The sequence below is a fragment of the Lissotriton vulgaris genome, chromosome 2_2 (genome assembly GCF_964263255.1).
Source record: "Lissotriton vulgaris chromosome 2_2, aLisVul1.2, whole genome shotgun sequence".
NCBI classification, from domain to species: domain Eukaryota; kingdom Metazoa; phylum Chordata; class Amphibia; order Caudata; family Salamandridae; genus Lissotriton; species Lissotriton vulgaris.
The window spans coordinates 19,793,839-19,818,889 of record NC_141688.1 but is presented as its reverse complement, the minus strand read 5'-3'; the positions used below and the strand labels follow the sequence as shown (position 1 = coordinate 19,818,889).

Below are 25,051 nucleotides of genomic sequence, written 5' to 3'. Positions count from 1 at the left end.
GGAGGTGGTGTAGGAGGAGGACCAGTATGGGGAAGTGGTGGAGAAGGGACCCTTAAGGGAGAGGTTGTCTCTCTTCTTTGCAGGGGGAGGAGGTGGTGGCGCTTCAAATGGTCTCTTCTTGGAGCTGAGAGTCAATTGTCCAGTTCTAGGATCCTTTACAAGAGTTTTTTGCTGTGGATCCGGTGTAAAATGTTCCTGTGAGCAGGGCAAATCCTTTGGCGTTAAAATGTTCGGCTCCGTAGGTTTTTTAGGCACCCAGTCGGTAGCTGGCTTAGAAGTGTGCCCCTTCGAAGTGTCTTTCACGGGAACCTGTTTTTTTGGCTACGATGCATGTGAATCTGGCGCTTTAGTTGATTTTTTACTTGGCTCCGAGTGCTGTTTCGGCATCGATGAACCGCTTCCATTCTTCGGCGCCGTGTGCTTGGGTGTCGAAGCAACAATCGACGTGGAAGAGGAAGATGGCTTTTTCTTTGGTGTCGGTACTGAGTCGGCACAGGAAGTAGGCTGGCTCGAGCCCGAGCCGCTAGAAGGCTTAATGGGCTTCTTTGCCGGGCCCGAAGGCGGGGCGTTGGAAGCAGTCTCTCGGTGAGCACCCGAGCCCGAAGGTGAGGGTGTGACCGAGGCCTTTTTTGAGGGTGTCGAGGAAGGGGTGGGGTCGACGGTCTTACTTACGACCCGTTGAGCTGGAGTGACTTCCTCAACATCGGAGTCTTCGGCATCCGAGGATCCGATGCTCTCCTCAGCGTGCTGGTGTTCTGGCACGTCGACGCCCTCGTCGAAGATGTCGTCGGGCATCGAAGCTGATGAGCGAGCCTTAGTTCTTCGAGCTCGTCGGTCCCGAATAGTCTTCTTGGAGCGAAATGAGGCACACGCCGAACAGTCTTTGGCCTCGTGCTCCGGTGAGAGGCAAAGGTTGCACACCTCATGTAGGTCGGTGTGGGGAAACTTAGACCCACATTGAGGACACTTTTTGAATGGCGTCCTTTCGATGAGCCAGAAAGTGAGGCCTAGGTAGGCCCAAAGGCCTTCGTCGATGACCGGAAACGAAGACTTCGAAGTGGTAGAGAATCGCATCGATGTAGCGCGATCGAGACAATACCGTCGAACTGGGTGAGGAATGCGTGCCGAAGGAAATTCGGTTCCAAACCGGAGCGCAGGAAACGCATCCGAGCCCGATGACGGTAAAAAACAATCTGGGGATGGAGCCGATGCCCATGCGCAATGGTCCAAAGGAGGAGTCACCTAACTCGTGACTCCAAAGAACTTTTCAGGACAACAACAAACTGCAAACATCCGGGCCCAACACTAGGTGGCGATCTACGCACAGTGTACAATCTGCAGCTTATATGCCTCGAACATCAAGTTCTTCAATTGCCCTGCAGACAACCACTGCAAATAAAGCACTTCCCTCTGTGGGTGGACTAGAAGGAGATTCTGATTTAGCCTCAGGAGAAGTGTCAAAGCATTCTGTAGGTCCATGTTCAATTCTGCATCAGTATAGTGAGGGAGAACCACATTGTCTTTCTCATCCTCGTCATTATTGCATGGTATGTTCTGAAGCCCCTGCACTGCCTCAAACTCTGAGCTAAACAAGAAGGCGAAGGAGAGGCTGTGGGTCATCCAATGTTGGAGGCTGCGCTTTGGTGATTTCAGAGTGTAACAAAGGGTTAGGTTCTGTCGATGTCAGCTCTGGGTCAGATCAGCGTCAAAACCATATCTGGGATGGGCGCTGTCAGGGTTAGTTAAAGACCTGCTAGCCAAAGTGTGACTGGCGGCTCCAAAGGGCCAACAAGTGATCCTGTGGAAGTCAGTATCAACGTGAAGTGAAGATCTACAATGTCTTTTTTAAAGGTCTCTTCCTGCTGTGGGAATATCAATCAGCAGGAATATCAATCAGCCTCGGAATAGGCTCAGGGTCCAAAGACGCCTGTGGAGTTTAGCCCTTGGAATGCCAACTGTGACGTTTCTTGTTTGTTCTGGTGTGGTGAGACAAGGACAAATCATGTTTCACCTTCTTGTGTTTAAGAGATGCCTTGAATAGAGATTGGGACTAGGTGTGTGAACTGCCCAACTATTTGGAAAAGGATTGGTGTCATGAGCATGACCTCTTACTATGTTAAGTAAGATAGAGTTTTGCTTCCTGCTCCCTGATCACCTTCAGGTGCTCCAGGTAGCATATGTCACATTACTCATTTCTGAAACCTACGTACCACAAACAAACATTGTGCAGATCCGTGACCGACATCTGCTTAATACCTATCTTGGCCAGCACACTGGCTATTGTTCAGGTTTGGTACTAGTAGAAAGTTGGGAGTGGAGCCTCAGACCCACGACAAAGGGCACGGAAAGAAATTAGCTAGCGATGGCACCTAAATGCAGCTGAGTGCCGTCACTTCCAGGGCAAAACCAAAAGGGATGATGGACAGAGTGTTGAACATTGCAAGCACTCACTCCCAGTCAACTGATCTGGGTTTAATCGATCACCATTCTTTAGCTAAGTCTGCCACCCCAGTTCAGACATGGCCATATGCAAATCAGTCTGACCCTGTCCCGCATGGGAACAGTCCAGCCCGAACTGCCAAGCCATGTCTTCCCTGGACTGTAAACAAGCATTCTGGGACCGGTTTTTGGCTAATCAGCGGTCATCAACCAGGCTAGCTTGAATCCATTGGCAAAGTGAGCAAGGGACCAACGTTTGGGCATACCCTGCCAACTTAGGGCGACTTCCAGGGCGGCACAAGGCTACTGTACAGTCCAATGGCGCCATCTACCAGCGTGCAGGAGCATTTGTTGAAAACTCAGATCCAGTCTGGTGCCTAGGATTATTGTAAAGATGAGAAATCTTCAGTCAGAAGCATCTATCAGAAACCAAAAGGGGAATAATATTGTTATGCATGGCCACCATGGAAGCCTCTATCATTTACACCAGATTCTAAATCTGGTAACTCACTGCAATGACATAGCAACAGTTGATAAAAAAAAACGTGTTTCCCTCTGTTGCTACATCATAAAGGCTTTTCGGGACAAGCTGACAGGGAACTCTGAGAGGAACTCTGCGAGCCGGTCAGGGCAGCGCTGCTTATCGTCTTTGACTGAAAGCAAAAAGCACAGCTGCAGGAAGGTAAAGAAAGGTGGGGATGGTAGTGAGTGCCGGATAATGGTGGCAGGTAAGATTTGTTTTCACATTCGGGCCAAGGAGGAGCTACCATGTTGTGTATGGTTCTCTGTTACTACTCTGCCCTTGAGTAGCTGTTGAAATCAGGGGCAGTTGATTTGGTAGGGGACAGACATAGCATAAAATGATAGATTGGAGTTCTGAGTGATATCAGACACTCGAGCTTCACTCTTGTCACCTAAATGATGTAAATCAGAACCCGTTGGTGAAAAACATCGCTGTAATTCACTGTTATCCATCTGTAAATTCTATATTTTCCATCCCTAGCAATCTGAAACTTATAGGAGCTATTTATATGATTACATCCCTACTGGCGGAACTGTCACTTCCACCTACAAATCAACTCATTGAGAAAACTCATTTAGATCAAAGGAAATAGTCAGTAGCAGGAATACAGATACCACTGGAATAACACTTGGTAAAACCGTTATTGCATGTTTTTGTATGTTTCCAAGTATTTTTCGCTGGTTTTAGGCAGGGCATGGTCTGAAGCTGTGAACCCACTAAATTCAAAATGTGAGGCAATTGGGCTACCATACATTTGCATTGTAACACCAGTTTAAATGTTTTATTTGAGTGCTGAAAAAGACATTGTCCTTTTTTCTTTTTCGACATTGAGCTAGTATCAAGCACTTTCTAAGCTGCAAAGGAATGGGATGCATTTCCATATCTTTTTGAAACACAGACTGCTGAAACATACCCAAGTCACCATCATTGCATTTTTAATCTAACATTTTGGGGTCTGGCCTCGAGACATTTTGATGATGTATGTAAAAACCATCATACAAATGTATACATATAACATAGATTTCGGTCAGCATTCTTCGTCCATTGGTCTGCTCAGGAATTAATAAAATGTTGCTTCTCCACACCACAGCACACAGCATACAATATGTTGCAGTGGCTCAGCCTACTTCATACATTAGCAATATTGCACTATGAAAGAAAGAGGCTTGCTTGATCATATGTGCACAGCTGCCTTGAAAGGAGTTGGCGTCAGGGTTGGTGTGTCCTGGCCACTCCTCTATTTTGAAAATGTTTGCCAATTCTGTTGGCGCACAGCATATAAAAAAAGAAATAGGATAATAAATAAAAAAAATGCACACTTGCCAAGGCCAGACCTATTGGCTATGACGATGCTGGTTAAAGGTGAGGTCAACAGAGACAACTACCAAAATAGGCCACAATTAGTTGGTGTTCTAAGGCATCTTAACAAAACCGGTTATTCAGACACAACTTCCTGAATGTTTATCCTCTAAAATGCCAGGGGTAGCTGAAGTAACATCTCACACCCTTAGACTACTGAGTACTTCATAGGCTTGACACCTTGTCCTACCCCGAAACTTGGCAGTAGCCCCCTACTAGTTACTGCCGAGCTATGGGAATTGTATGAAGTTAAAACTACGGAAATCAAACCTCACTCCCTTTAGCTTCCATTTTTGCAATGGTTATCACCACAGAGACAAGGAGTGGGACAGGAAGTGACAAGGATCGTGCCAGAGGTTGCAGCAGCTCACCGTGGCCACACCTAATTGACTTCTAGCATAATTTGAGCCTTCTTGTGCATTGCAATTCCTGCATTTACACCTTGGTGGTTAGAACACAGCATGATACAAATGGCATATTGTGGTAACAAGCCTGTGCCTTTTGGTGAACTTTGAGCAAATATTAAAATTAAACAATAGTATTTGCAGTACCATCAATCCATTTAGGGTTTGTAGAACCAGCCACTATGATATCTAAATAAAGTGTACATTTACAAATGCGTTTATGTCTTTTTTTACCTGTAACTATGTTGATTAGTGTGCAATATAAGCAGTCTGGATGCACAACACAAAGGTAGCCTGCAGGAAACTCAGTACCATTGGGGTCAGGTGGTTCTCATTGTCTTACACATCCCCTCTCTTGGCAGGGGTAAGGTTGGTTAGTTTGGAAGGGGTTTACATTAGATGCAGCATGAAGGTTTGCATCCTATAAGTATTCAGGGGGTCTGTGAGCAGTTTCCAAACAGCAGGTTTCTATATTACAAAACAAAGACCTTTTTACAGCAATCTCAGAAGTCAAGCAATGTCTTCATTAATAAACAATAGGTAAATACAAATTGCAACCAAAGCCTTCAGTGAGTCGTTAATATTTATGAACATCAGACTGCTTTTTGGTAGGCAGTATTCTAAAATGATTTGTTCATATTTTCGCTCTCATGATATAATTACAATATGGGAACACAGGGATGGTTTTCATGTAATTACGTAGCATCAGAGAGGTACGCCCCTCCAATAGCACTGTTTGGTGGTAAGGGAAGTTGCACGGTATGAAAGATGTTTAGCCCCCCAGGCCTCATTTCTACATTCAGCCTGGGAATATCCTAGAATTGCAGACTATTGGTGTGACATACATTCTACACTACACCAGATCACAAGGCACCAGATTCCTCTAACATCCATAGTACGCTTCCTTGGCTGTGGTAAAGATCTGCCTCAGGCAGCCCACCGCCTAACTGCAATGCTCCTAATACTGGCCACGCGCCAACTAGCTAAACACGTGGGGAAGAGTGCTGCCCCCAAGGTCACATTATGGCTACACGATGCTACGTACTGCCAAGAACAACTGGTCACCTCCTGGGAACTGATGCCTATTCCAGCCTGGCCAAAAGACACCTTTTTTAATGTATTTGAGATCGTTTGACACACACTCACCCAAGAAACATGATGTTCTGAATTGGTGAACTCCTGTATGTACTGAAGATGGTATCATGTAGTGAGATAGCACTAGGAGGTTAGCCCTAAACCATAGCCTTGTGGCACCCCTAAGAAAGTCAGGCATGCACCAGACCGCTTACTCCGGCCGTTATACTTGAGACTTTTCATGGTCGATCAAGGGTGTGCTACTAAAATTGCATTATCCAGCTTGGTTTGGCATTTTTTACACCATTTGTATGCGCTGACTATGCTTTATCTCTTTACCTCCTCCCCCTTCTCCAAGGTCTCCCCCTGTATTACAGAAATTGTTGGGGTTCTGTCATTCTGAGTTAGCGTTGCAATAAATGCCAATAAATAAAATTAAAAAGTAGGATCCGAGAGTAAACTGTTTTTGAAGATGACTTTCATTCCTTCATAATTCAGTTTGATGTTGTGTTTGTATTAGTGATGAACTGTTGATTTTGTATTATTTGTGTTATGGGTTGACAATCAAAATAAAAGTAGTTAAATGAATACAATTACACAGGTTAGTGTGCTGAAACTGGAATAGGGTGAATAATCTCAATTTTCAGCATTCTCAATCTCTTGTTTATCTGAATATACGATTTTCATAACTTGCTAGTGTACATTACATTGTGCCCTGTTGCTAATTTCCCTTAATCTCTCGCTTACTCATTCAATCCAAAGAACATACTGCTGTTTGTTGGACTCGTTCCCACTTCCAGCATGATCACTGAAGGAAACAGAACGTGTTACCGTCTTTTTTGTCTTGATTTCCGGCTCAGACTGGGACTCGTCCTCTTCCTCTGATTCAGACTCGGACTCCGAGGATGCAGTTTCAGAGCTGCTGCCATCCTCCGACGAGGACTTCGGAAGTGATTTAAGGTTGGACTTCTTCATCTTCACCTTCTTGGGGTCTTCCTCTTCCTCCTCACTTTGATCGCTGCTGAAAAACATTTCTTTTGGATGAGACTCTGTACACATAAGCACACATTCACTCTTGTTCTGAGCATTAGTTTTATTGATGTACTTTCCTGTGTATTCTACATGCCCTAGCTAATGCAGTGGCAAACAAATAGGAGGTAAACAAGATCTGCTATCAATTCTACACTAGAACCCCGCCAATTCACAAAACACTGGATAAAAGCACGTTTATTTTTGGTCTCAAAGAATAAACATCTCTGTAGTAGTCCCTGGCACATGGTATGCAGATGCGTTCCTTGTGAAAGAGCAGAATGCTGTCACCCACAATGAAGAGGCTGAATGGATGAAGTGGGCTGACACAATGCCCCATGCTGTATGCTTTAGTGTGTGGGAGAAAAATGAGAAACACAACAGACCGGAGAACGGAAGGTGCCACTAAACGTAAGTAAGAAAAGCAGTCTCTGAGACCCAATTGGGAAAACAAGCCTGATTGTCGGTTACAGTGAGCTCCCTTGTTTCTGAAACTCCTGTAACTGAATGGAAATTGTTCTCTAGGAGTTTTGACATCAGTGAGATATTAAAAGATTGCTTTTTTGTGGCAATTGAACCACTCAGGTTTGTGTTAATAGACAGTGCACTTAAGGTTCTACAAACCATATGAAAGGAGCTGGAAGGATTAAGTGACTCACCCTGTAAGCATCTGTTTATGACCTAAGTGCTGTAGATTCACATTCTCTGCATACTCCTGCCATCTAGTGTTGGAAACGGAGTTGTGCAAGTTGTTTTTTTTTCTAAGAAGATTTTTGAGTCATAAAATCGAGTGATTTCTCCTCCTCAGTGATACTGCGCATGGGCATCGACTCCTCTGTTAGACTGTTTATACACAGTTGGGTGAGAAAGGGCTGTAGAAATAGTGTAAAAATGAGGATGTCCATGCTAAATGCAAATGTATCACCTAAGTATTGAAAATAACCACAACAGCTGCTGGTGTATGGGGAGGAGGTAGAGCACATGTGAAACTACAGCACTACATGCCATGAACAGATGCTCACAAGGTAAGTAACAATCCATTTGCTGTCATGTGTGGCTGTTGATACACATACTCTGCATAGATTGTAAAGCAGTCCCTCCTAACAAGCGGTGGCTAGCCTGTGGGAGCTACCGTAGTTTGAAAAAGAGTATGTATACTACCTGACATACATTGGTTTGTTGGCTTGCGAAAACATTCACATAGTAGTGTTTAGTAAACGTGTGTTGGTAGACCATGTAGCTGCCTTACAAATGTAAGCTATGGTAATATTTCCTGAAAAAGCCATAGTAACTAACTTTTTAAGAGTGGAATGTGCTCTCGGAGTAACAGGTAAAAGTATTTTGGCTTTAATGCAGCACATTTGAATACATTTAACTATCCATCTGGCTATGCCTGATTTGGATATGGGGCTGACTTTATGAGGTGAAGAAAAGGCCACATAAGTTGTTTTGTTTTTCTGAATATTTTAGTTCTATCAATGTAAAACATGAGTGCTCTTAACATCTAGGGTATGAGGAGCTCTTTCCGCTACAGAATATGGGTTAGGGAAAAACTTGGAAGCTCAATATAGTGATTAAGATAACATTTAGAAACCCCTTCGGTAAAAATGTAGGATTAGTACGAAGATCCAGCTTGTCTTTATGTATTTGAACAAATGGTTCTTGTAAGGTTAAAGCCTGGAGTTTACTAACACACCTGAGTGAGGTGATGGCAACCAAGAATGCCTCTTTACATGAAAGAAATTGTAGTGGGCATAAGTGAAGACTCAAAAGGTGGACCCTTGAGCCTGATTCGAACAGTGTTAAGATTCCTAAAGGCTGCCAGAGGAAACCCCGGAGGGATGACTTTTGAACAATGAGAAAGCTGTCTATTTTGGAGACAGGCAGCTATGACAGCCAGGTGTAATATAATGGAAGTACAGGCTAAATTTGCCTTTTGAAGATGGAGAATGTAGCAGATAATGTCTTGGACTGTAGCTTTAATATGCTCAATTTGTTTAGGTTGGCAGTAATAAACAAAACATTTCCATTTTGCAGCATAACATGCTCTAGTACTTGGCTTATGCGATTGCTTAAAAATGTCCATGCATTCTTGTGGTAAGTTAAGATAGTCAAACTCCAAGACCTCAGGAGACAAACTGCTTGATTGAGAGTTTTGGGGTCCAGGTGATTTATCTGTCCTTGGTTGAGTGAGAAGGTCTAGCATGTTGGGGAGTTTCTAATGTGGGACTAATGAAAGGTCTAGCAGTGTTGTAAACACGTGTTTACGCGTCCAAATGGGAGCTGCTAGGACCATGGTGAGAGATGTCTGCCTGAGTCTCTCAATCAGAAATGGAATGAGAGGGAGAGGTGGAAAAGAATAGGTAAAAATCCCTGACCAACTCATCCATAGTGTGTTGCCATTGGATAGTGGGTGTGGGTATCTGGAGGTGAAGTGTGGGCATTTAGTATTTTCGGCTGTGGCAAAATGGTCTATTTGAGGAAACCCCCACCTTTGAAAGTAGGGTAGGAGGACTTGTGGGTGGAGTTTCTACAAGTGAATCTGTTGCTGCATCCTGCATAGAAGGTCTGCAAAATTGTTGTCGACTCGCAGCAGATACTATGCCAAGAGGTCTCTGTGATGATGAACAACCCAGTTCCATATGGTCTGAGACAGTTGGGAGAGTTGAGAAGACTGTGTCTGGACCCGGCCAACCTTGTGAAATAGTTGAGAAAGGAAAACTTTCAGGGCAGGGAAAATTGGCTGAAGTTTCAAGTAGTTGATGAGTAGGGATTGATGTTTAGCATTCCACAGATCTTGTACTGTGAGGGCTTGTAGATGGGCACCCCAACCCGTCTCCGATGTGTCTGTGGTGAGAGTGAGGTAAGGAACAGGGTCCAGAAAAGGCTGCCCCTATAGCAGGTTGTTGGTGTTCCACCACTGCGGGGGAAAGAAAATTGTGGCAGTCTATCAACACTAGATGTTCGACGTGTACCAGTGACTGAGACCATTAGCGAGCTAGACATTGCTGCAGTGGACTTATATGTAACCTCGCATGTGGGACTACACCAATACAAGAGGCCATCATCCCTAGCAGACATATCACAGTCCAACCTGTGTGAGATGAGTTGGCTTGGAAATGTGGGAGATTTGTTTGAAAATTCTGAACTCGAGCTGGATTGGTGTATGCTAATCCTGACTGTGTTGAGGATTGCTACTATGATATAAAGAGCCTCTAAATTTAGTACTTTGTAAGTTCCCATAGCTTTAGCAGTATCTGATTCTTTTTTCATTTTCTATAGTGTGGTGTCCACCTGTGGTTCAAAAAGATGGTCTTTGTCGAAAGGCATGTTAAGGACTGCCTGTTAGACTTCTGGCTTGAAGCCAGAACACCTGAGCCAAGCATGTCTCCTAAGAAGAACACTGGTATTGATACCTCTAGCGGTGGATCCGCTGCATCTAGGGCATACCGGATGGAATTATTGGTGATAGCTCGACCCTCTACAACAATCTACTGCCCTCTTTGATGATGGTCCTCAGGCAGATACTGTAGATAGGTCCTCCATCCCATCTAAATGAGCTCTATCATGACATGCTAGAAGTGGCTGGAAATTGGCAAAGCACCTGTAATTAGCTGCCTGCGTTGCTATTCTTTTTCCTGCTGCCTCAATACACTTACTCTCTTTTTTAGGAGGGGGCGTATCGCCAGTTGCCTAGCTTTTTGCTCTCTACCACGCAGTAGTAGCAACTATGGAGGTTGATGGTACCTGACTTCGTATAAAAATGGGCTCTGATGGAGCCGCTTTGTACTTTTTATCTACCCGTGGGGTAATAACTTGGGCACAAACTGGCTCTTTGAAGATGTCTTCAGAGTGTCGTAGCATGCCAGGAAAGATGGGTAAAAATTGTGTATCACTGTAGGTGGATGAGAGGGTATCATAGAGGAAGTCTTGATTCAAAGACTCCTTGTGTAGCTCAACGCCATCGTAAATAGTTGCTCTATCAATGCACTAGCATCCTCAGGAGGGGAGGGGACAGCTGGATAAAGATCCACATAATTTGGTGTTACGGGATCTGCATCATATGTGTCCCATGGGTCAGGATCCCCTAATGGCTCTCCCGGCAGTGTTTGCGCCCCTGGTGATTCTGGAGGTGTAGCATAGAGGGTCATGATGTGGAGATGTAGGAGAAGGAGGGGATAGTGAACGTGGTGATGATGATGGGGGAGGATAATGAGTAGGGCTGGTAGCATTGTCCTTTGTCCTCTTTCTGAGAGAACAGGAACATCCAATGCATCCTCAAAAGTGAATTGGTGGAGGAGAGGACATTATTATTCGCCCAATGACTTCTTGAATCTGGATCTACTGCTGTCTTATGTCCATTGTTTCAAGGATAGGCTCGACTGGAGGAATACTTTGAGGTTTCGGTCTCGGACGATTTCTGAATTGAGGTTTTAGGAACTGAGGAGTGCTTTTTGTTCAGCACCGAGGTAGCTGGTGTCGGTTGTTGCATTGGTCCTGAAGGTTGGATGGAGACTGAAGCATGTGCTCGATCCGAGGAAGTTGATACCAAGGGCTTAGTCTTGTTGGAAAATTTCGTTTGCAGGGGGTGGGGCAATCAAAGTGTTTTTTCGGTTCTGACCATGGGCAGATGGTAGTGGCGGTCCGGGGACCTCTATTAGTGGAAAGGGCGAGTGTTTTAACTCTAATTCCTCCTCCACACGAGAGCCGGAGATTTCTTTGACAGAAAAAGTCCTTTCTTCCTCAACAGCGGGCTCTTCCTGGGTGTGCTCCTCCCAGAAAATGTCTTTATTCCGATGAGACATCTCCAACGGACTCACCCTTCGATCCTGAAGAGCCTTTTTCGAAGCTTTAGCTTGAAACAGACACCTCCTGAGGCGGAAGCCGGGAGGAAGGATCGCCATTTTTAAAAAGCACTGTGACTTACTAAATTCGCTGTTTTTACCTTGTTGCACATCTCCCTCAGCACTCCCTCCTCCTTAGAGTCGCTCGCTCACACCGCGCAGCCGATCTTAACGCTGCCGTGGGTCTGTCAACAACTGCCGCCATCAGCGAGGGAAGTGAGGCCACGCCCACCGCCCTGAGGTCACGCCCCCCTTGCCACTATATAAGACGCGCTACGCCCTCAGCCCGCATTAGCTTGAAACAGACACCTCCTGAGGCGGAAGCCGGGAGGAAGGATCGCCATTTTTAAAAAGCACTGTAACTTACTAAATTCGCTGTTTTTACCTTGTTGCACATCTCCCTGAGCACTCCCCCCTCCTTAGAGTCGCTCGCTCACACCGCGCAGCCGATCTTAACGCTGCCGCGGGTCTGTCAACAATTGCCGCCATCAGCGAGGGAAGTGAGGCCACGCCCACCGCCCTCTCCCCCCAAAAGATGGGCCTTGGCCGGACACGCACTGCGGGCGCGCCGCCAGCGCGCCGAAGGTGCGCCAAAGGTAAGCCCGTCTGTGCCCGTCCGCGCCCAGGGCCCTGTCCCCCTGCTCCTATCACCTCGTCTTCCATCAGCTACTCCTCAGGCACTCTTAGGAAACTCGCTATGCGTGCCCACAACCCCTGTCTCCATCCAATCTCTCTCGATGAGCATCAAAACAAATGCAACCACTGCCCATACAGACTCACCCCCCAAAGTCAGGACAATTAAAATGGCGCTGCTCAACTGCAGATCCCTCCCCAAACACAGCACCGAGATAAACCTCCTAATCCTGAATAACGATATTGAAGTGCTGTTACTCACGGAAACATGGATCAACTCATCATCCAACCCAGACATAGTTCAAGCCCTACCCCCGGGCTTCACAATTAAACACCTAGATAGACCTCAAGGATCAGGAGGCGGCATAGCAATTATCACCAAAGCTCAACTCTCCTGCTAACTCAAGGACAGCCCAATCCTTGACTGCGAAAACACTCATTTTTCCCTTCATCTCTCCCCGGAGAAAACTCTGTCGGGTCTTCTAATATACCGACCCCCGGGCCCACTTGGACAGTTTTCTAACTCCCTGGTGGAGACTGCCACCTCCCTAGCCTGTTTATCTTCCAACTTTACAGTGCTAGGAGACCTCAATATTCACTTTGATGACCCAGGGAACAAAATAGCTGGAGACCTCAAAGAAGACCTAGCAGCACTCAGCCTCTCCCTGGCAAATTCTCAGCCCACCCATAACAAGGGCCATCTTCTGAACCCTATCTTTACCAACATCCCGGAACTTACCACATCTTCACCCCTACCCATCCCCTGGACAGATCACCACCTTATCCTCCTCAAACTTCCAATCTCCACCGAAATCACTCACAGCCTTCCACTCCAAGCACCCTCTCGCCCGTGGCACAAACTAGACAAGGATGCTTGGACCAGCCAGCTGATAGCCTCCACCCCCACCCTGAACCCAGACCCCTCACTAGCAGACACCCAAATCCAAGCTTGGATAGAATCACCCCTCGACGCGGTCCTCCCCGTCAAACACCTCCCCAGCAAGAGGGGATCCTTCAAGTCACCCTGGTTTACTCCGGAACTGCGGGAACTACGGAAAAAATGTAGAAGACTCGAACGTCTCTGGAGGAAAGATTGGACCTCAATCAGCAAAGAAAACTATAAATCGGCAATGAAGCAATACAAAACCCTCATTAAAGATAGGCGAGCTACTTATTACGAAGGGAAAATCCTAGCTGCCTCCAACTCCTCTAAAGAGACCTACCGCATAGTGAAATCTCTTCCGAACCGCAGCAGGCTGCTGATCCCACCGGCACCAGATGTACCCAACTCGCTGAGTTCTTTTCATCCAAAATCCTCAAGATCCTAAAGACCTTCCCCAAGCCCAACCCCCCAACCGACCTCCCAGCGGGGCCCATCGATCAAGACGCCCCCGTCCTGAACGCCTTCCTCCCCATCTCCATCGAGAGGTTGGTGGCCACTCTCAACCATGTGAAGAGTGGATCCCCGGACGACCCAGCTCCCATGAGTAAACTGAAACTAGTATCCCCACTTCTCACCAGGCTGATAAACGCCTCCCTCTCCTGTGGGATAGTCCCCGACAACTGAAAAAGTGCGACAGTACGAGCACTCATCAAGAAACCCCACCTAGACCCCTTGGACCCCTCAAATTTCTGACCCATCTCCCAGGCATTAGCAAAGTGGCAGAAAAAATCGTAAACGAACAGCTCTCACTATTTTTAGAAACCAACAACCTCCTTCGCCACTCCCAGACAGGGTTCAGACCAGGACAGGGGACTGACACCGCCCTCCCTGCAGTAACAGCGGAGACAAGGTCCATCTTGGACGCAGGGGGATCAGTGGCAGTGATCCTCCTAGACCTGAGTGCCGCCATCGACACGGTGGACCACACTATCCTCCTCCACCGCCTCCAAAAAACGGGCATCACTGGGACTGCCCTGGCCTGGTTAAAATCATTCTTGGAACACAGGACCTTCCAAGTGGCCGACTGCTTCGGTCATTCCAAAGCTCTCCCCCTGAACTGTGGGGTTCCCCAGGGATCTTCCCGGAGCCCCACTCTTTTTAACGTTTACATGGCCCCCTTAGACGATATTGCCTCACCATACGGCATAAAGGTGGTCATGTACGCCGACGACACCCAATTTGTCGTCTCCATTAACCAGTCTGATCAATCCATGGAGAATCTAGTCGCCTGTTTGCACAATATTTCCAAATGGATGGACGACTCTAGACTCAAACTTAACGGTGAGAAATCGGAAATTATGCTCCTAGGCGACCCTAACAAACTCCCCAAAACCCTTGCCTGGCCACCCAGCATGGGCACCCCCCCATATCACCAAAACAAGAAATCAAGAGCGTAGGCTTTTGGCTTGACCAGGATCTCCGCTTCAGGGCCCAAGCGAGGAAGACAGCCGGCACCTGCTTTGGGCTCATGCGAGCAGCTCGGAAGATCCTCCCTCTTATCACCCCCCAGTCCAGGAAAATTCTGATCCAGGGTCTTATTATATCGAGACTGGACTACGGAAACGCCCTGTACCTAGGCGCCCCAGTAGCTGTCATAAAAAAACTTCAGCACGCCCAGAACACCGCTGCAAGACTACTCACGGGGACGAAATCAAGGTGCTCTGCTAAACCCTCCCTCAAGGCACTTCACTGGCTTCCCATCCAGGAGCGCATCACCTTTAAAGCCTTATGCATATATCACAAAATCTTACAGGGCAAAGGCCCACCTATATTAAAACCACTCCTTAAACCCCACAAATCCACCAGATAGCTTAGTTTGGACTCCCTATTTCTGGCCAGCGTCCCCAGAATAAGAAGAGAACGCACAGGTGGGCGCCACTTTGCTTACAACGCCCCTAAGCTCTGGAACAGCCTCCCTCTTAGCATCAGCAAAGAAAACAATCTGCTTACATTCCGCAGACTACTGAAAACCTGGCTGTTCCCCCAATAATCCTTCCCCCATTAATCCTTCCCCTGGAATACTTTCAGGCTGTCACTATAGCGCTGGGACGCCCGAGGGTAGCTACGCGCTCTATAAATCCTAAATCAAATCAAAGACTTGCAGGCTTCACAATCGGCCTCGCTGTGATCGGGTGAAAGGCACAGATTGCACAACAAGTGTTGATTAGTGTGTGGATATATGAAGTGGCACTAAAGGCAAAATCAAAAAGGCGTTTGTTCTATCAGGAACACTTCTTTAGCACTAACTGTGCACGTGAGATGGTAAAGCAGTGGGTTCTGATTAAACTTTTTTCCAATTGAATTTAGCAACTTAAAAAAAAATGAAGATATTCATTCCACCAGTGGCTGGTATGCAGTATGCTAGCCACTCTAGCATAAGAGCCGTGATAAGAGCTGTGGGATGTAGATTTCTCCTTTCAGAATTATCATCTACTCTGAGGTTTCCGGTGAGTTGGCGTCCATGTTAGAGGTAGAGACGAAAAAGCTAATGCATCCCAAGCAGGGGTGTGGGTACCTGTTGGGTAACAAACAGAAAGGTTGAGCCAGTAAACAGATTTATTCGTAGGTTTTATTAAATACATCTTCAGCTGGTGAATTGGATTATGCACACATTGGCCTGATTGGATACATTTCTGTAGCATGTCTGGTAGCTGTGAAAGTTGTATCTTCTATTTTCTTACAGGCAAACTGTCCATAGTATCTGCAGCAAAAGAGTACTGGTGAACACTCTTTATACGCAGCCTAAGGGATCCCATCTGAGAATAGGATACCTGAGAAGAAACAGAAGAATCTTCTCTGGAAGTGTGGGACAGAAGAAGGTGGAGTAGCTGGAGGCTAAGGCTTGAAATTTTGAACGATTCTGAAAATCACAAAACAAGGATACTGCCATCGACTGATAAAAAAAATGCTACAATGAGCCCAGCGAGCAAAGACCACTGATACTGGTGGAAACACTGTCAAACTATATAATCACCAATAATCAGTGTCTGCTGATAGTTCTAAAAGGATGACCTAAGTTTCCCTGTTAGTTATTTGTGAATTCCCAGACAGAAATTTTTTCTGTGGACCTATTTATGTAGTGTGCCTTGCTGTCATGGCAACCAGTCTTACCTTTCTGCATTCTGAGGAGAAGCTTTACGTGGGACTTCCTTCACTTTCACCCTTTTGGTCTTTTCCTTATCTGATTCAGTCTGATATCCACTCTCCTCTTCTTCCTCCTTTTCATTGTTTTCCGTGCCCGAGTCACTCTCGCTGCTGCTCACCGGGCGTACGAGGAGCCGCGTTATTGGCCCCCCCACCCCTGTTTTATCGCTGGATAGAAATCTAGGACCGATCTGCGGCCAATGAACCAGTTTATGAATCTCCATATTCATCAGAGCTGCTGAATAACGCTAGATCTGCCATAGTCTATGTAATCACGCATTGTCTGAGCATAGAACGAGGATTCTCATGATACTAGCAGATAGGAACTAACCATGATCGTTCTTGAACCTTGTAGGAGAAGTCTCTTTGGCTGGAGTCCCTTCTTTCGTCCTCATTTTAGAAATTACTGATGACGTTTGTTATTCCCTTTTCTACGGGTATTTTTTTCCCACCTCCTATTGTACATCTCCGCCCTGATGAAGGTGTAGCCCCGGCTAGGGGAACACACCGAAACGCGCATTGACGTTACTTGTGTGGTGGCAGCTGGATTATTTTTACCCCTACCTCCACTTTGTCATCTGACCATCTTGCGGCTGTTATGCACAATTTTTAATTCCATATCGTTTTGCGAATCTGGGTGAATGATGAATGAGTCATTATGATGAATTCTGGGAATGCATGGCTGTATGAGTGTGTTGTGTGAATTAGGTGTGTGGGACTGGATTGTTTGAATTGTGCCTTATTTAATTATTATGTGCTTTGATAATTATCATGTGTATTTAATAATTGTTGAAATCACTACGCATAAATTAATAAAATTGCTATAACTTTTGTAAAAATGTATGTGATAATTCACCTCTGTTCTTGATTTGCTCCAGAGATGGTGGTTGTATCGTAGGACCCTTTTTTAGGGACTGGTTTTTAAACTTCGGGGCAGGCAGTTTCTTGTGTTTTTGGTGTTCTCTTTTCCCCTTTCAACCTGCCTCAATCCTTATCTGGGGTCCCCCTTCTCATTAGTATGGCAACCAGTCTTACCTTTCTGCATTCTGAGGAGAAGCTTTACGTGGGACTTCCTTCACTTTCACCCTTTTGGTCTTTTCCTTATCGGATTCAGACTGATCTCCACTCTCCTCATCTTCTTCTTCCTCCTCTTCATTGCTTTCCGTGCCCGAGCCACTCTCGCTGCCGCTCTCACTTGCAGATGCACTGACGGACTCTGGTTCTAAGCAGAAAGGGACACACAATTGGATGACTTTGGTTAAAAGTGATTTATAAATGTGTGGGCTGATAATGAACTTGATCTGCCACAGTCTGGCCTGAGGATGGCAGTTTTTTTAGCAGTGTTTGATTGTTCTTGAACTTTGAGAGCAACCATGTAACTTTTGAGGGCGAACTAAGTTCATTGTTAGTAAAGAGTTAAGTAACTGATGCCATACATACAGGAGCTTAACGGATCACTGTCTAAGAGACACACCGAGGGGCAATACAATGAAGCATGTTTCTTTCTTACAATTAAATAGTCAGTAATAAGGATACATACTAAACTGAAAAATAAAGAATTCAAATAGAACATAAAGCCTAAACACGGAGAATCATTGTTTCTGCTGATCAAAACCACTCAAGACAAAAAGAAAAATTGAAATGGATAGTATAATGATCGTTCTATACCATACATTATAAGCCCTAGCAGGTCGCCTTAGAGCCACTTCGGAGTGCGATAGTGAGATGCAGCTAAACAAGCTTGTGCACACAGGGTTACTGCACATAGAATGCAAACTAGGACTTTCATGCTCTGGATTGGTCAGCACTGATTCATAACCATGTTCACTAGGTCATATTTAGTCATGTTACAATCCATCACTGGCTGGGGGTATATCAGTTGCACATCATCACCTACAGACAATTCACCACAAATGGTCATACTGCAGCTCAAAATGTGTTTAAACTGTGACAAACACACTCCATGTCATATGGAAATGCAGGACTATTCAATACGATCATGGCTGATTTGTTATCCAGCATGCATTCTCATTCATGCTGCATTACAGCACATTGCTAACTGAATAGTATTGAGGACCGGTATACATTATGAATCCTTTTACCTCTGATTTACAATTACTAATGACACAAAGTCAGGTAAAATAAAAGGAGGTCCACTAATCCTGCATGATTCAACTAACACAGGTGGGTGCCTTAGGCTGTTTAAGCTCTTTGCCAGGTGACCCTTAATTGAAGGTAGGTAGAGTAACCATTCCGAGAGTCAACTTTAAAAGACAAAACAATATATATCCTAATTTAGGGAATTATATTTGGACAGCCATTGCTGGCACACACTACTTCAATACAAGATGAGGGTTCTGTCATCAATGAGTCAGTGGTAGTTCACAACTCAAAGGATGACATAAAGGGTTGCTATCAGGCATTGTAGATTATTAGAGTGGTTGTGTGCTTTATTGTACACTGCCTAACAGTACTCCTGAGCAAACAGAAGGAACACTAAGAGAAACACATAAGCCGCACAGCATGAAAACCCTAAAGACCCTGTTTCTCACAAGTATGAGAAGCAAAAGAAGTGACCAAATCTGGTATTTAAAAATGTCATTAAAGGTTTTTCAAAATCACTTACCACTGTCTGCAGATTCTGTGGGCCCAGATTCCCCTTCTGAGTCTGAGTAGAATGGCTTCTCCACTTTCTCCTTTCTCTTCTCCCTGCTGGTACACTTGGTCCACTCAGGAACCTGGACAGAAAGTAGTAAGGAAGGCATAGAAAAAATCTCCTAAGAACATTGGACAATCCACAGACTTATACTGATAGCCCACTATCAGACCACGCCAGGAGAAGACAAAAAGATAAGGACCCTATGTACCTTGAGTAACCAAATTTTTTGTAGGCCCATAACTCTGCAAAGGTCTCTTAGTTGGTAGGTGCTATATAAAGATGGCATCCATATTTGCTTAAGCACACAACATGCAAATTATAGTTTGTCACAAAATGAAAACATGGAACATTTGTCATTCTGTAAATCAGAATAAGAAATAAAATGAAATGTGAAAATAAATCGTTCAATACCACTAAAACTGTTCCATGTGATTCTTCGCTTTACTTAACAGGCTTAAAATAAATTAAGATGGTGTACCTGGACCCTTACATGGTGCAGAACTTAACCAATAGCAGCCACACGCACATGTGACAGGTAGCGTAGAGAATTAAGGACATCTTTGGGCATAGCATTGCAACTCACAGAATGTTTAACCTACCCATTTCCTAGCTAAATCGTGTTTGAGGCCTGTAGTTTGTACATGACACACATAGGGATCACACAAGAGCAGAGACATGCATCAATATCAGTCCAAGCGGAGATTCTCGGAAGGGAACAATGTAGTACTGTTCTATTTTCTGGTTACTACTTAGCATGTAAACATTCAAGTTAAATACATGTTAGGAGTACAGGAAGGACCCTGCTGGGTAACGTTGACATGAATGGCACGGTGTTAACGACATAGCTGCTGCAGATCAATGTGATACTGTAGTATTTGGGCATCAAGAACTGAATGCTCAACAAGTGAGTTCTGATATACATAGTTGTATCTCATCTATTGACATCCGCTAACATAATGTGTTGTGTTAGTCTTTTGGGATGAAACAAGTTGCACCGAATGTATTCTGCTGTGTTTTCTACCTCTTGTAAAGGCTTTAATTTATATATTAATAGATAGCAGGAGGCATAATCATAATACCGGCGCAGAAACCAGCAGTACAAAAATTGAATAGGGATACATTTTTTGCAAATGTATTAATGTAAATGTCATCAAAATCCCCTTCAGTGAAATCAGGATCTTCTTTGGATCACAAGTAAGGGCACACTTGGAGACTGTTCTCTCCTTTCTTTTGCAAGCTTTTGACGTTTCCATTTTTCATTATTCAGGGCAATATTCTGGGGTGTAAAAATCCAATTTAAAGTTGGGGTAGGCTGAATAAAGAGGAGGTTTCTCTTATGTTTGGGGAAACTAGAAAACAAGAACAGTGAAGAGGGCAGCCCATCACTCATCTCTAGTAGGCAACCTCATGTGCTCCTATTGCATATGTTCTAAGTAATAGCTTTTTATCGACCACAGAAGAACTATGTTGGTTTCTCTTAGTTTTTAATATTTTAAATGATAAACAGAACTATAATAATTTTTTTTAAGTATTCTGTGCACCTTTAAATATTTAAAACATATATTTTTCTCAGAAGCGGAGTTCGTAATCCACTATCCACACAAGGCACAGTAGAATGCGGATGGTTACACTTTATGCTACTGACTTTACTTTATAGCTTTCTTGTAATATAATGTAGTACCTGCAAGTTATGCATTTATTACGTATAATAATATCGCCAGGAGCTATGGCAAACCTTTTGCTCGAATGTGAAGATGAACATATTCATGCCTCATTACTGCAGCCATTATTATTAAATGCTTTCTTCCATGCAGAAGTTCTCTCGACTGTTCACTGTCAATATTGATTAGTGATCATATTTTGAAACATTGTAAAGAGAAAAGTAACTATCACATTTTAAAGTTAAAATCAATGTAAAGGTGGCATCCATACGTGTGCCCTCTGGGTAGATGTAAAGTGAGACATTCAAAGACATGTCTCTGATGACAGTAGTAATGGACACTATCACACAGCTTACCGAGAACGCAGTCCCGCTTGAAGTGCTGCCTATTAAACATATGGTAACCAACAGTACTTAACCATGCGGATAGGCAGTGGGCCACAATGGAGAAGATGGTAGCTAAGCAGAATATTGCTCAGAAATGGCGGGCATCGCAAGGCCGAACCCTAACGGAGTGGTGTAAGGACATGGACATGATCATGGTGGCCGAAAAAGCTACATATATTCACAGAGGATGCCCCCAAGAAATGGGGGAGGGTGTGGGATAAATGGAATGCATAAAGAGGCCATATATGCACTCCTGCTGTCGCAGATCAAGGCTTCAACGGCGAGGCATACGAGGCAAAGATGTATGATCTGTACGTTGCTATGTATATTGATATTGCTGAGATGTAATAAAAATAATTTCTCCATTATAAGAAATGTACCTGCAGATCTTCTGTTAAATACAATAAAATGTTTCCACACAAAAAAAAGACATGTCTCTGATTGACTTCTACAATGTAAAACTATGGGACTTGAAGAACTAATGTAGAACTATCGTCTGGGTGGCATAAATAATCTATAACAGACCCTTTCTGCCAAATCTATCTGGTCCTCATATTCCAGAGGACACATAGTATCCATTTTTCCCGTTGAGTGATAGTATGTACACCCAAGCTAATTACAAGCTTTGGCGGGTATAATGTTTCGGCACTTTCCAACTCAGCCCGCATTCCTTGTGAATAAGGCTGTGGTCAAGATGCCCAATTCCATGTCTATGGCCTGTAGTAGATGGAAAAAGTACAAGCACATTAACAAAGCTGAAATGAAGAAAACCCACAAGGTCACAAAAGGCCCGGATGTCCTTGATCTCAACCCTATTTCTTTATTGCTCTTTAGTGGTCATGGAAATCGCAAGAAGAGGGGCATATTGCTGAGAATCTAGACACAAAATTAAATTGACCAGAAAGAGGAGATAGGTGACAGGAAAAAGGTCTGCACAACAAACCAAGCAAGACACACCTCTTTCCACTCTCCCAACAGCCCGATGCGACCCGCCTGGGGTACGACTGTTTCCTCCTCCTGCAGACATTGGTGGGAGAATACATTTATGACCGTATATTGAGTGCAACCCCTCACATTCATTCCTGCTTCTTAACAGTCAAACTCTCCTATCTAACATCCACACTCCTCTTTCTGTATGCATACAAGGCCTCAACAGTATGTCTTCCTTTGATAGTATTTATGCCTTCAAATGTGTCTGTGTGCTTTCACAACATCTGTGACCCTGGGGTGAGCAGTTTTAGTCCTTCTCAAAGCTAAACATTTGTTTCTGAGCTCAAAGAGCGGTGCAATAGAGTCTCATTGCCAGGTTACTTACGAGCAGTTGTATCTTTCTTCAAATACATTTCTATTTACAGGGTGTTGTGTGCTGTTATTTCAAAATCTGTTTTATAAATTGGGCACCCAGTTTTCCGTTTTTATTGAAATTTACAGATAAATACAGAGAGAAAAAATGTATTTCCTATCTGTTTTTATTTTTAAAAGTGTAAAAATACAGAATATCATGGTTCTTGTGAGTGACCTTTGCTGCTGCCCTTCAGGAGTTATAGGCCAACAGCTGAACAGATAAACAGCATGGGGAGTTAAAAAAGAGGATGAGTTTCCTTAATTATAGGAATATTTTAACGTACATTTGTATATAATGTTAATACTTGCCTGCGCATGCAGTGCTTTGCTATATTGGCTGTTAAATTTGCTAAAACGCAACAGGCATCAAAGTATGAGTGCATGTTTATCAGTAAAATAAATGTGAAAATATACCATTATATCACTCCATTTGTTCTTATAACACAAAATAAATATGGATAAATACATACGTAAATGTTGAAAAAATAAATGCCATAAAGCCAGGTGCCCTATTTATAATGACAATGACACTAAAATGGAAATGTATGGCTATGGGTTGTTCTAGAATAAATGGTGCTGTTCCCCATAGTGCATATTGTGCTTTACCACCAAAGAGTATCAGGCACGTCCAGGCAGATTTGAGTGTGTCAATAACCCATAACACACTGCAGTCTGCACTTTTCCAATCATTTCTGAATTCTCTCACCCAAACAAAACTACTACTTTTTATCTACATAATCACATTTATAAATGTAGCATTTTATATAGTGCTTCTCAACCCAGGGATGGTTGATGGTGTGCTTTAAATAATAATAATAAAAAAGATAACTTCTTTACAATTTAAGTGTTAAACAGTGACAAAAAGGGAATAGTCAGGGAGAAGAAGTATAATATTTGGGGGAGGACCATGGGAAGATGTTTGAATAGATGAGAATCACATCTGACAAAAATATTATTATGACATTTGCAGGGCGTGCTCAGTCCTCACCTCCACATTGCGCACTGATGGGTCTGGGGCAGCCTCCGGCCAATCTGGTAGCTCCTGGTAGCCGACTGCTTTGGAGTTCAGCAAGTGAGAGAGTGAGCCAAGCTGGAAGTGGTCCCGATCTTTCATTCGGAGAAAGGGCACGCGAGTGATACAGAAAAAAAAATCTGAGATGAGGTTCCAATATAACTCAATATAATTTTTTAACTTATTTTTATTATAGTACTGCATTATTTGTCAAAATAATTTGTACATTTTACAATTCTCATGGTCTGCCCACAGGGCCATTAGCGAGGTATACATCTCGGCATGAGTAATCTACTAAGGTTTACTCATCCAGCTCAATATAATTTGTAATCATTCCATTTAAAACATCTTAATCCGGTTTTTATGGGCATGTTCTATCAAAAACATTCAAACGAGTTGGAAGTGGCAAAATGTAGGTGATGTACCAACAGTGATTGTGAAAACATCTTGTCATTTCAAGAGCTTGCTTGCCCTCAACTCGCTCAAGTCTATGAACCTGCTGTGTGTGTGCTTCTGATGTTTACAGCAAGAGGAGCTTTCAAATCTAAAAGAGATTATATAATAAATATGAAAGAAACTTGTGAAAGGACACTCACCAAACTTAAATAAATACTGCCACAAACAAGTCACGTACATGTAACAACCAAACATTTAGCACATTGAACAGGAAAGGAATTTAATGAAGTTTCTACCCCTGAGTACTATGCTGCAGTGGCAGTAGTTGTGATGAAGGATGTCAGGCATATGAATGACTTCAAGAGAAGGCCAAGAATTCCGGGAAAAATTCCACGATTAGTGAGTCGGGTGGGCGAGGGAGGCAAGATTGAGTTGGTAAAAGGCGTAGGTGCAGATGAGAAAGGGAAATACAAGGCCACACTGTTTGATGCATTTAGCATGAGGAACCAGAGAATTATGTAGTGGCAAACAGCAGTGAGACAGATGGCTATCAATTCTGGGAGATGGGCAGAGGGATTTGGGAATTAGAAAAATATCTAGTTATCATCAGCTTGTAGATGGTAAGAGAAACCAAATGAGTTGCTGTCATCTAGGACAATGTTGTAAAAAGAAAGAAGGAGATGGCCTGGGACACATCCTTGAGGGCAATCCGATAGGTAGAGTTGTAGGTGAAGATAGCTTGGTGTTCCAGGTTACATAGAAAGAGTAAACATTTGGTAAAAATATAACTGCATGACGAATGAGAGGGTGATAACAAGTGTACCGTGAAAGGTAAGGGAGCTAGGATGATATACAATGTTGCAGACAGGTTAAGCAGTACAAAGATAGAAAATGTGATGAAGATTGCAGCATGTGTAAGGGCAGTTTCGATTGAGTGTAGGACACAGAATCCTGAAAGGATTTTATAAGGTAGGATGTTAGGTGAAAGGTATTGGGTTAGGCAACTTAAAACAAGTAATTCTATAAAACTGGACAGGGAGCGAAGTTGCGATAAAGGGAGTTCCTTTGGAAGCTAAGGGATTTCAAACAAGAAGGGTAGGTACCAGATATGAGAGGGTGGTCAAATAAAGGAGTTAAGCAAAGAGGAATCATGGAGGACAGAGTAAGGGGTCCGATAGATAGTCTGTGGGCTGAACAGATC

General features: G+C 44.0%; 1 protein-coding gene across 3 annotated transcripts in view; it reads right to left on the bottom strand.

The window, feature by feature from the left end:
- The window catches only part of AP3B2 (adaptor related protein complex 3 subunit beta 2), a 412,426-nt gene that overhangs the window by 95,455 nt on the left and 291,920 nt on the right, over positions 1 to 25,051 (bottom strand). For 2 of the 3 annotated variants that reach the window (XM_086959194.1, XM_086959193.1), the window contains exons 17-20: positions 23,431 to 23,549; positions 19,019 to 19,130; positions 17,428 to 17,614; positions 6,631 to 6,817 (exon numbers count right to left, since the gene is read on the bottom strand). In XM_086959194.1, coding sequence (XP_086815320.1) covers positions 6,631 to 6,817; positions 17,428 to 17,614; positions 19,019 to 19,130; positions 23,431 to 23,549 — 605 coding nt within the window. Of the gene's footprint in view, positions 1 to 6,630; positions 6,821 to 17,427; positions 17,615 to 19,018; positions 19,131 to 23,430; positions 23,550 to 25,051 lie in introns of all 3 variants that reach the window. The other variant, XM_086959192.1, reaches the window with a different exon arrangement.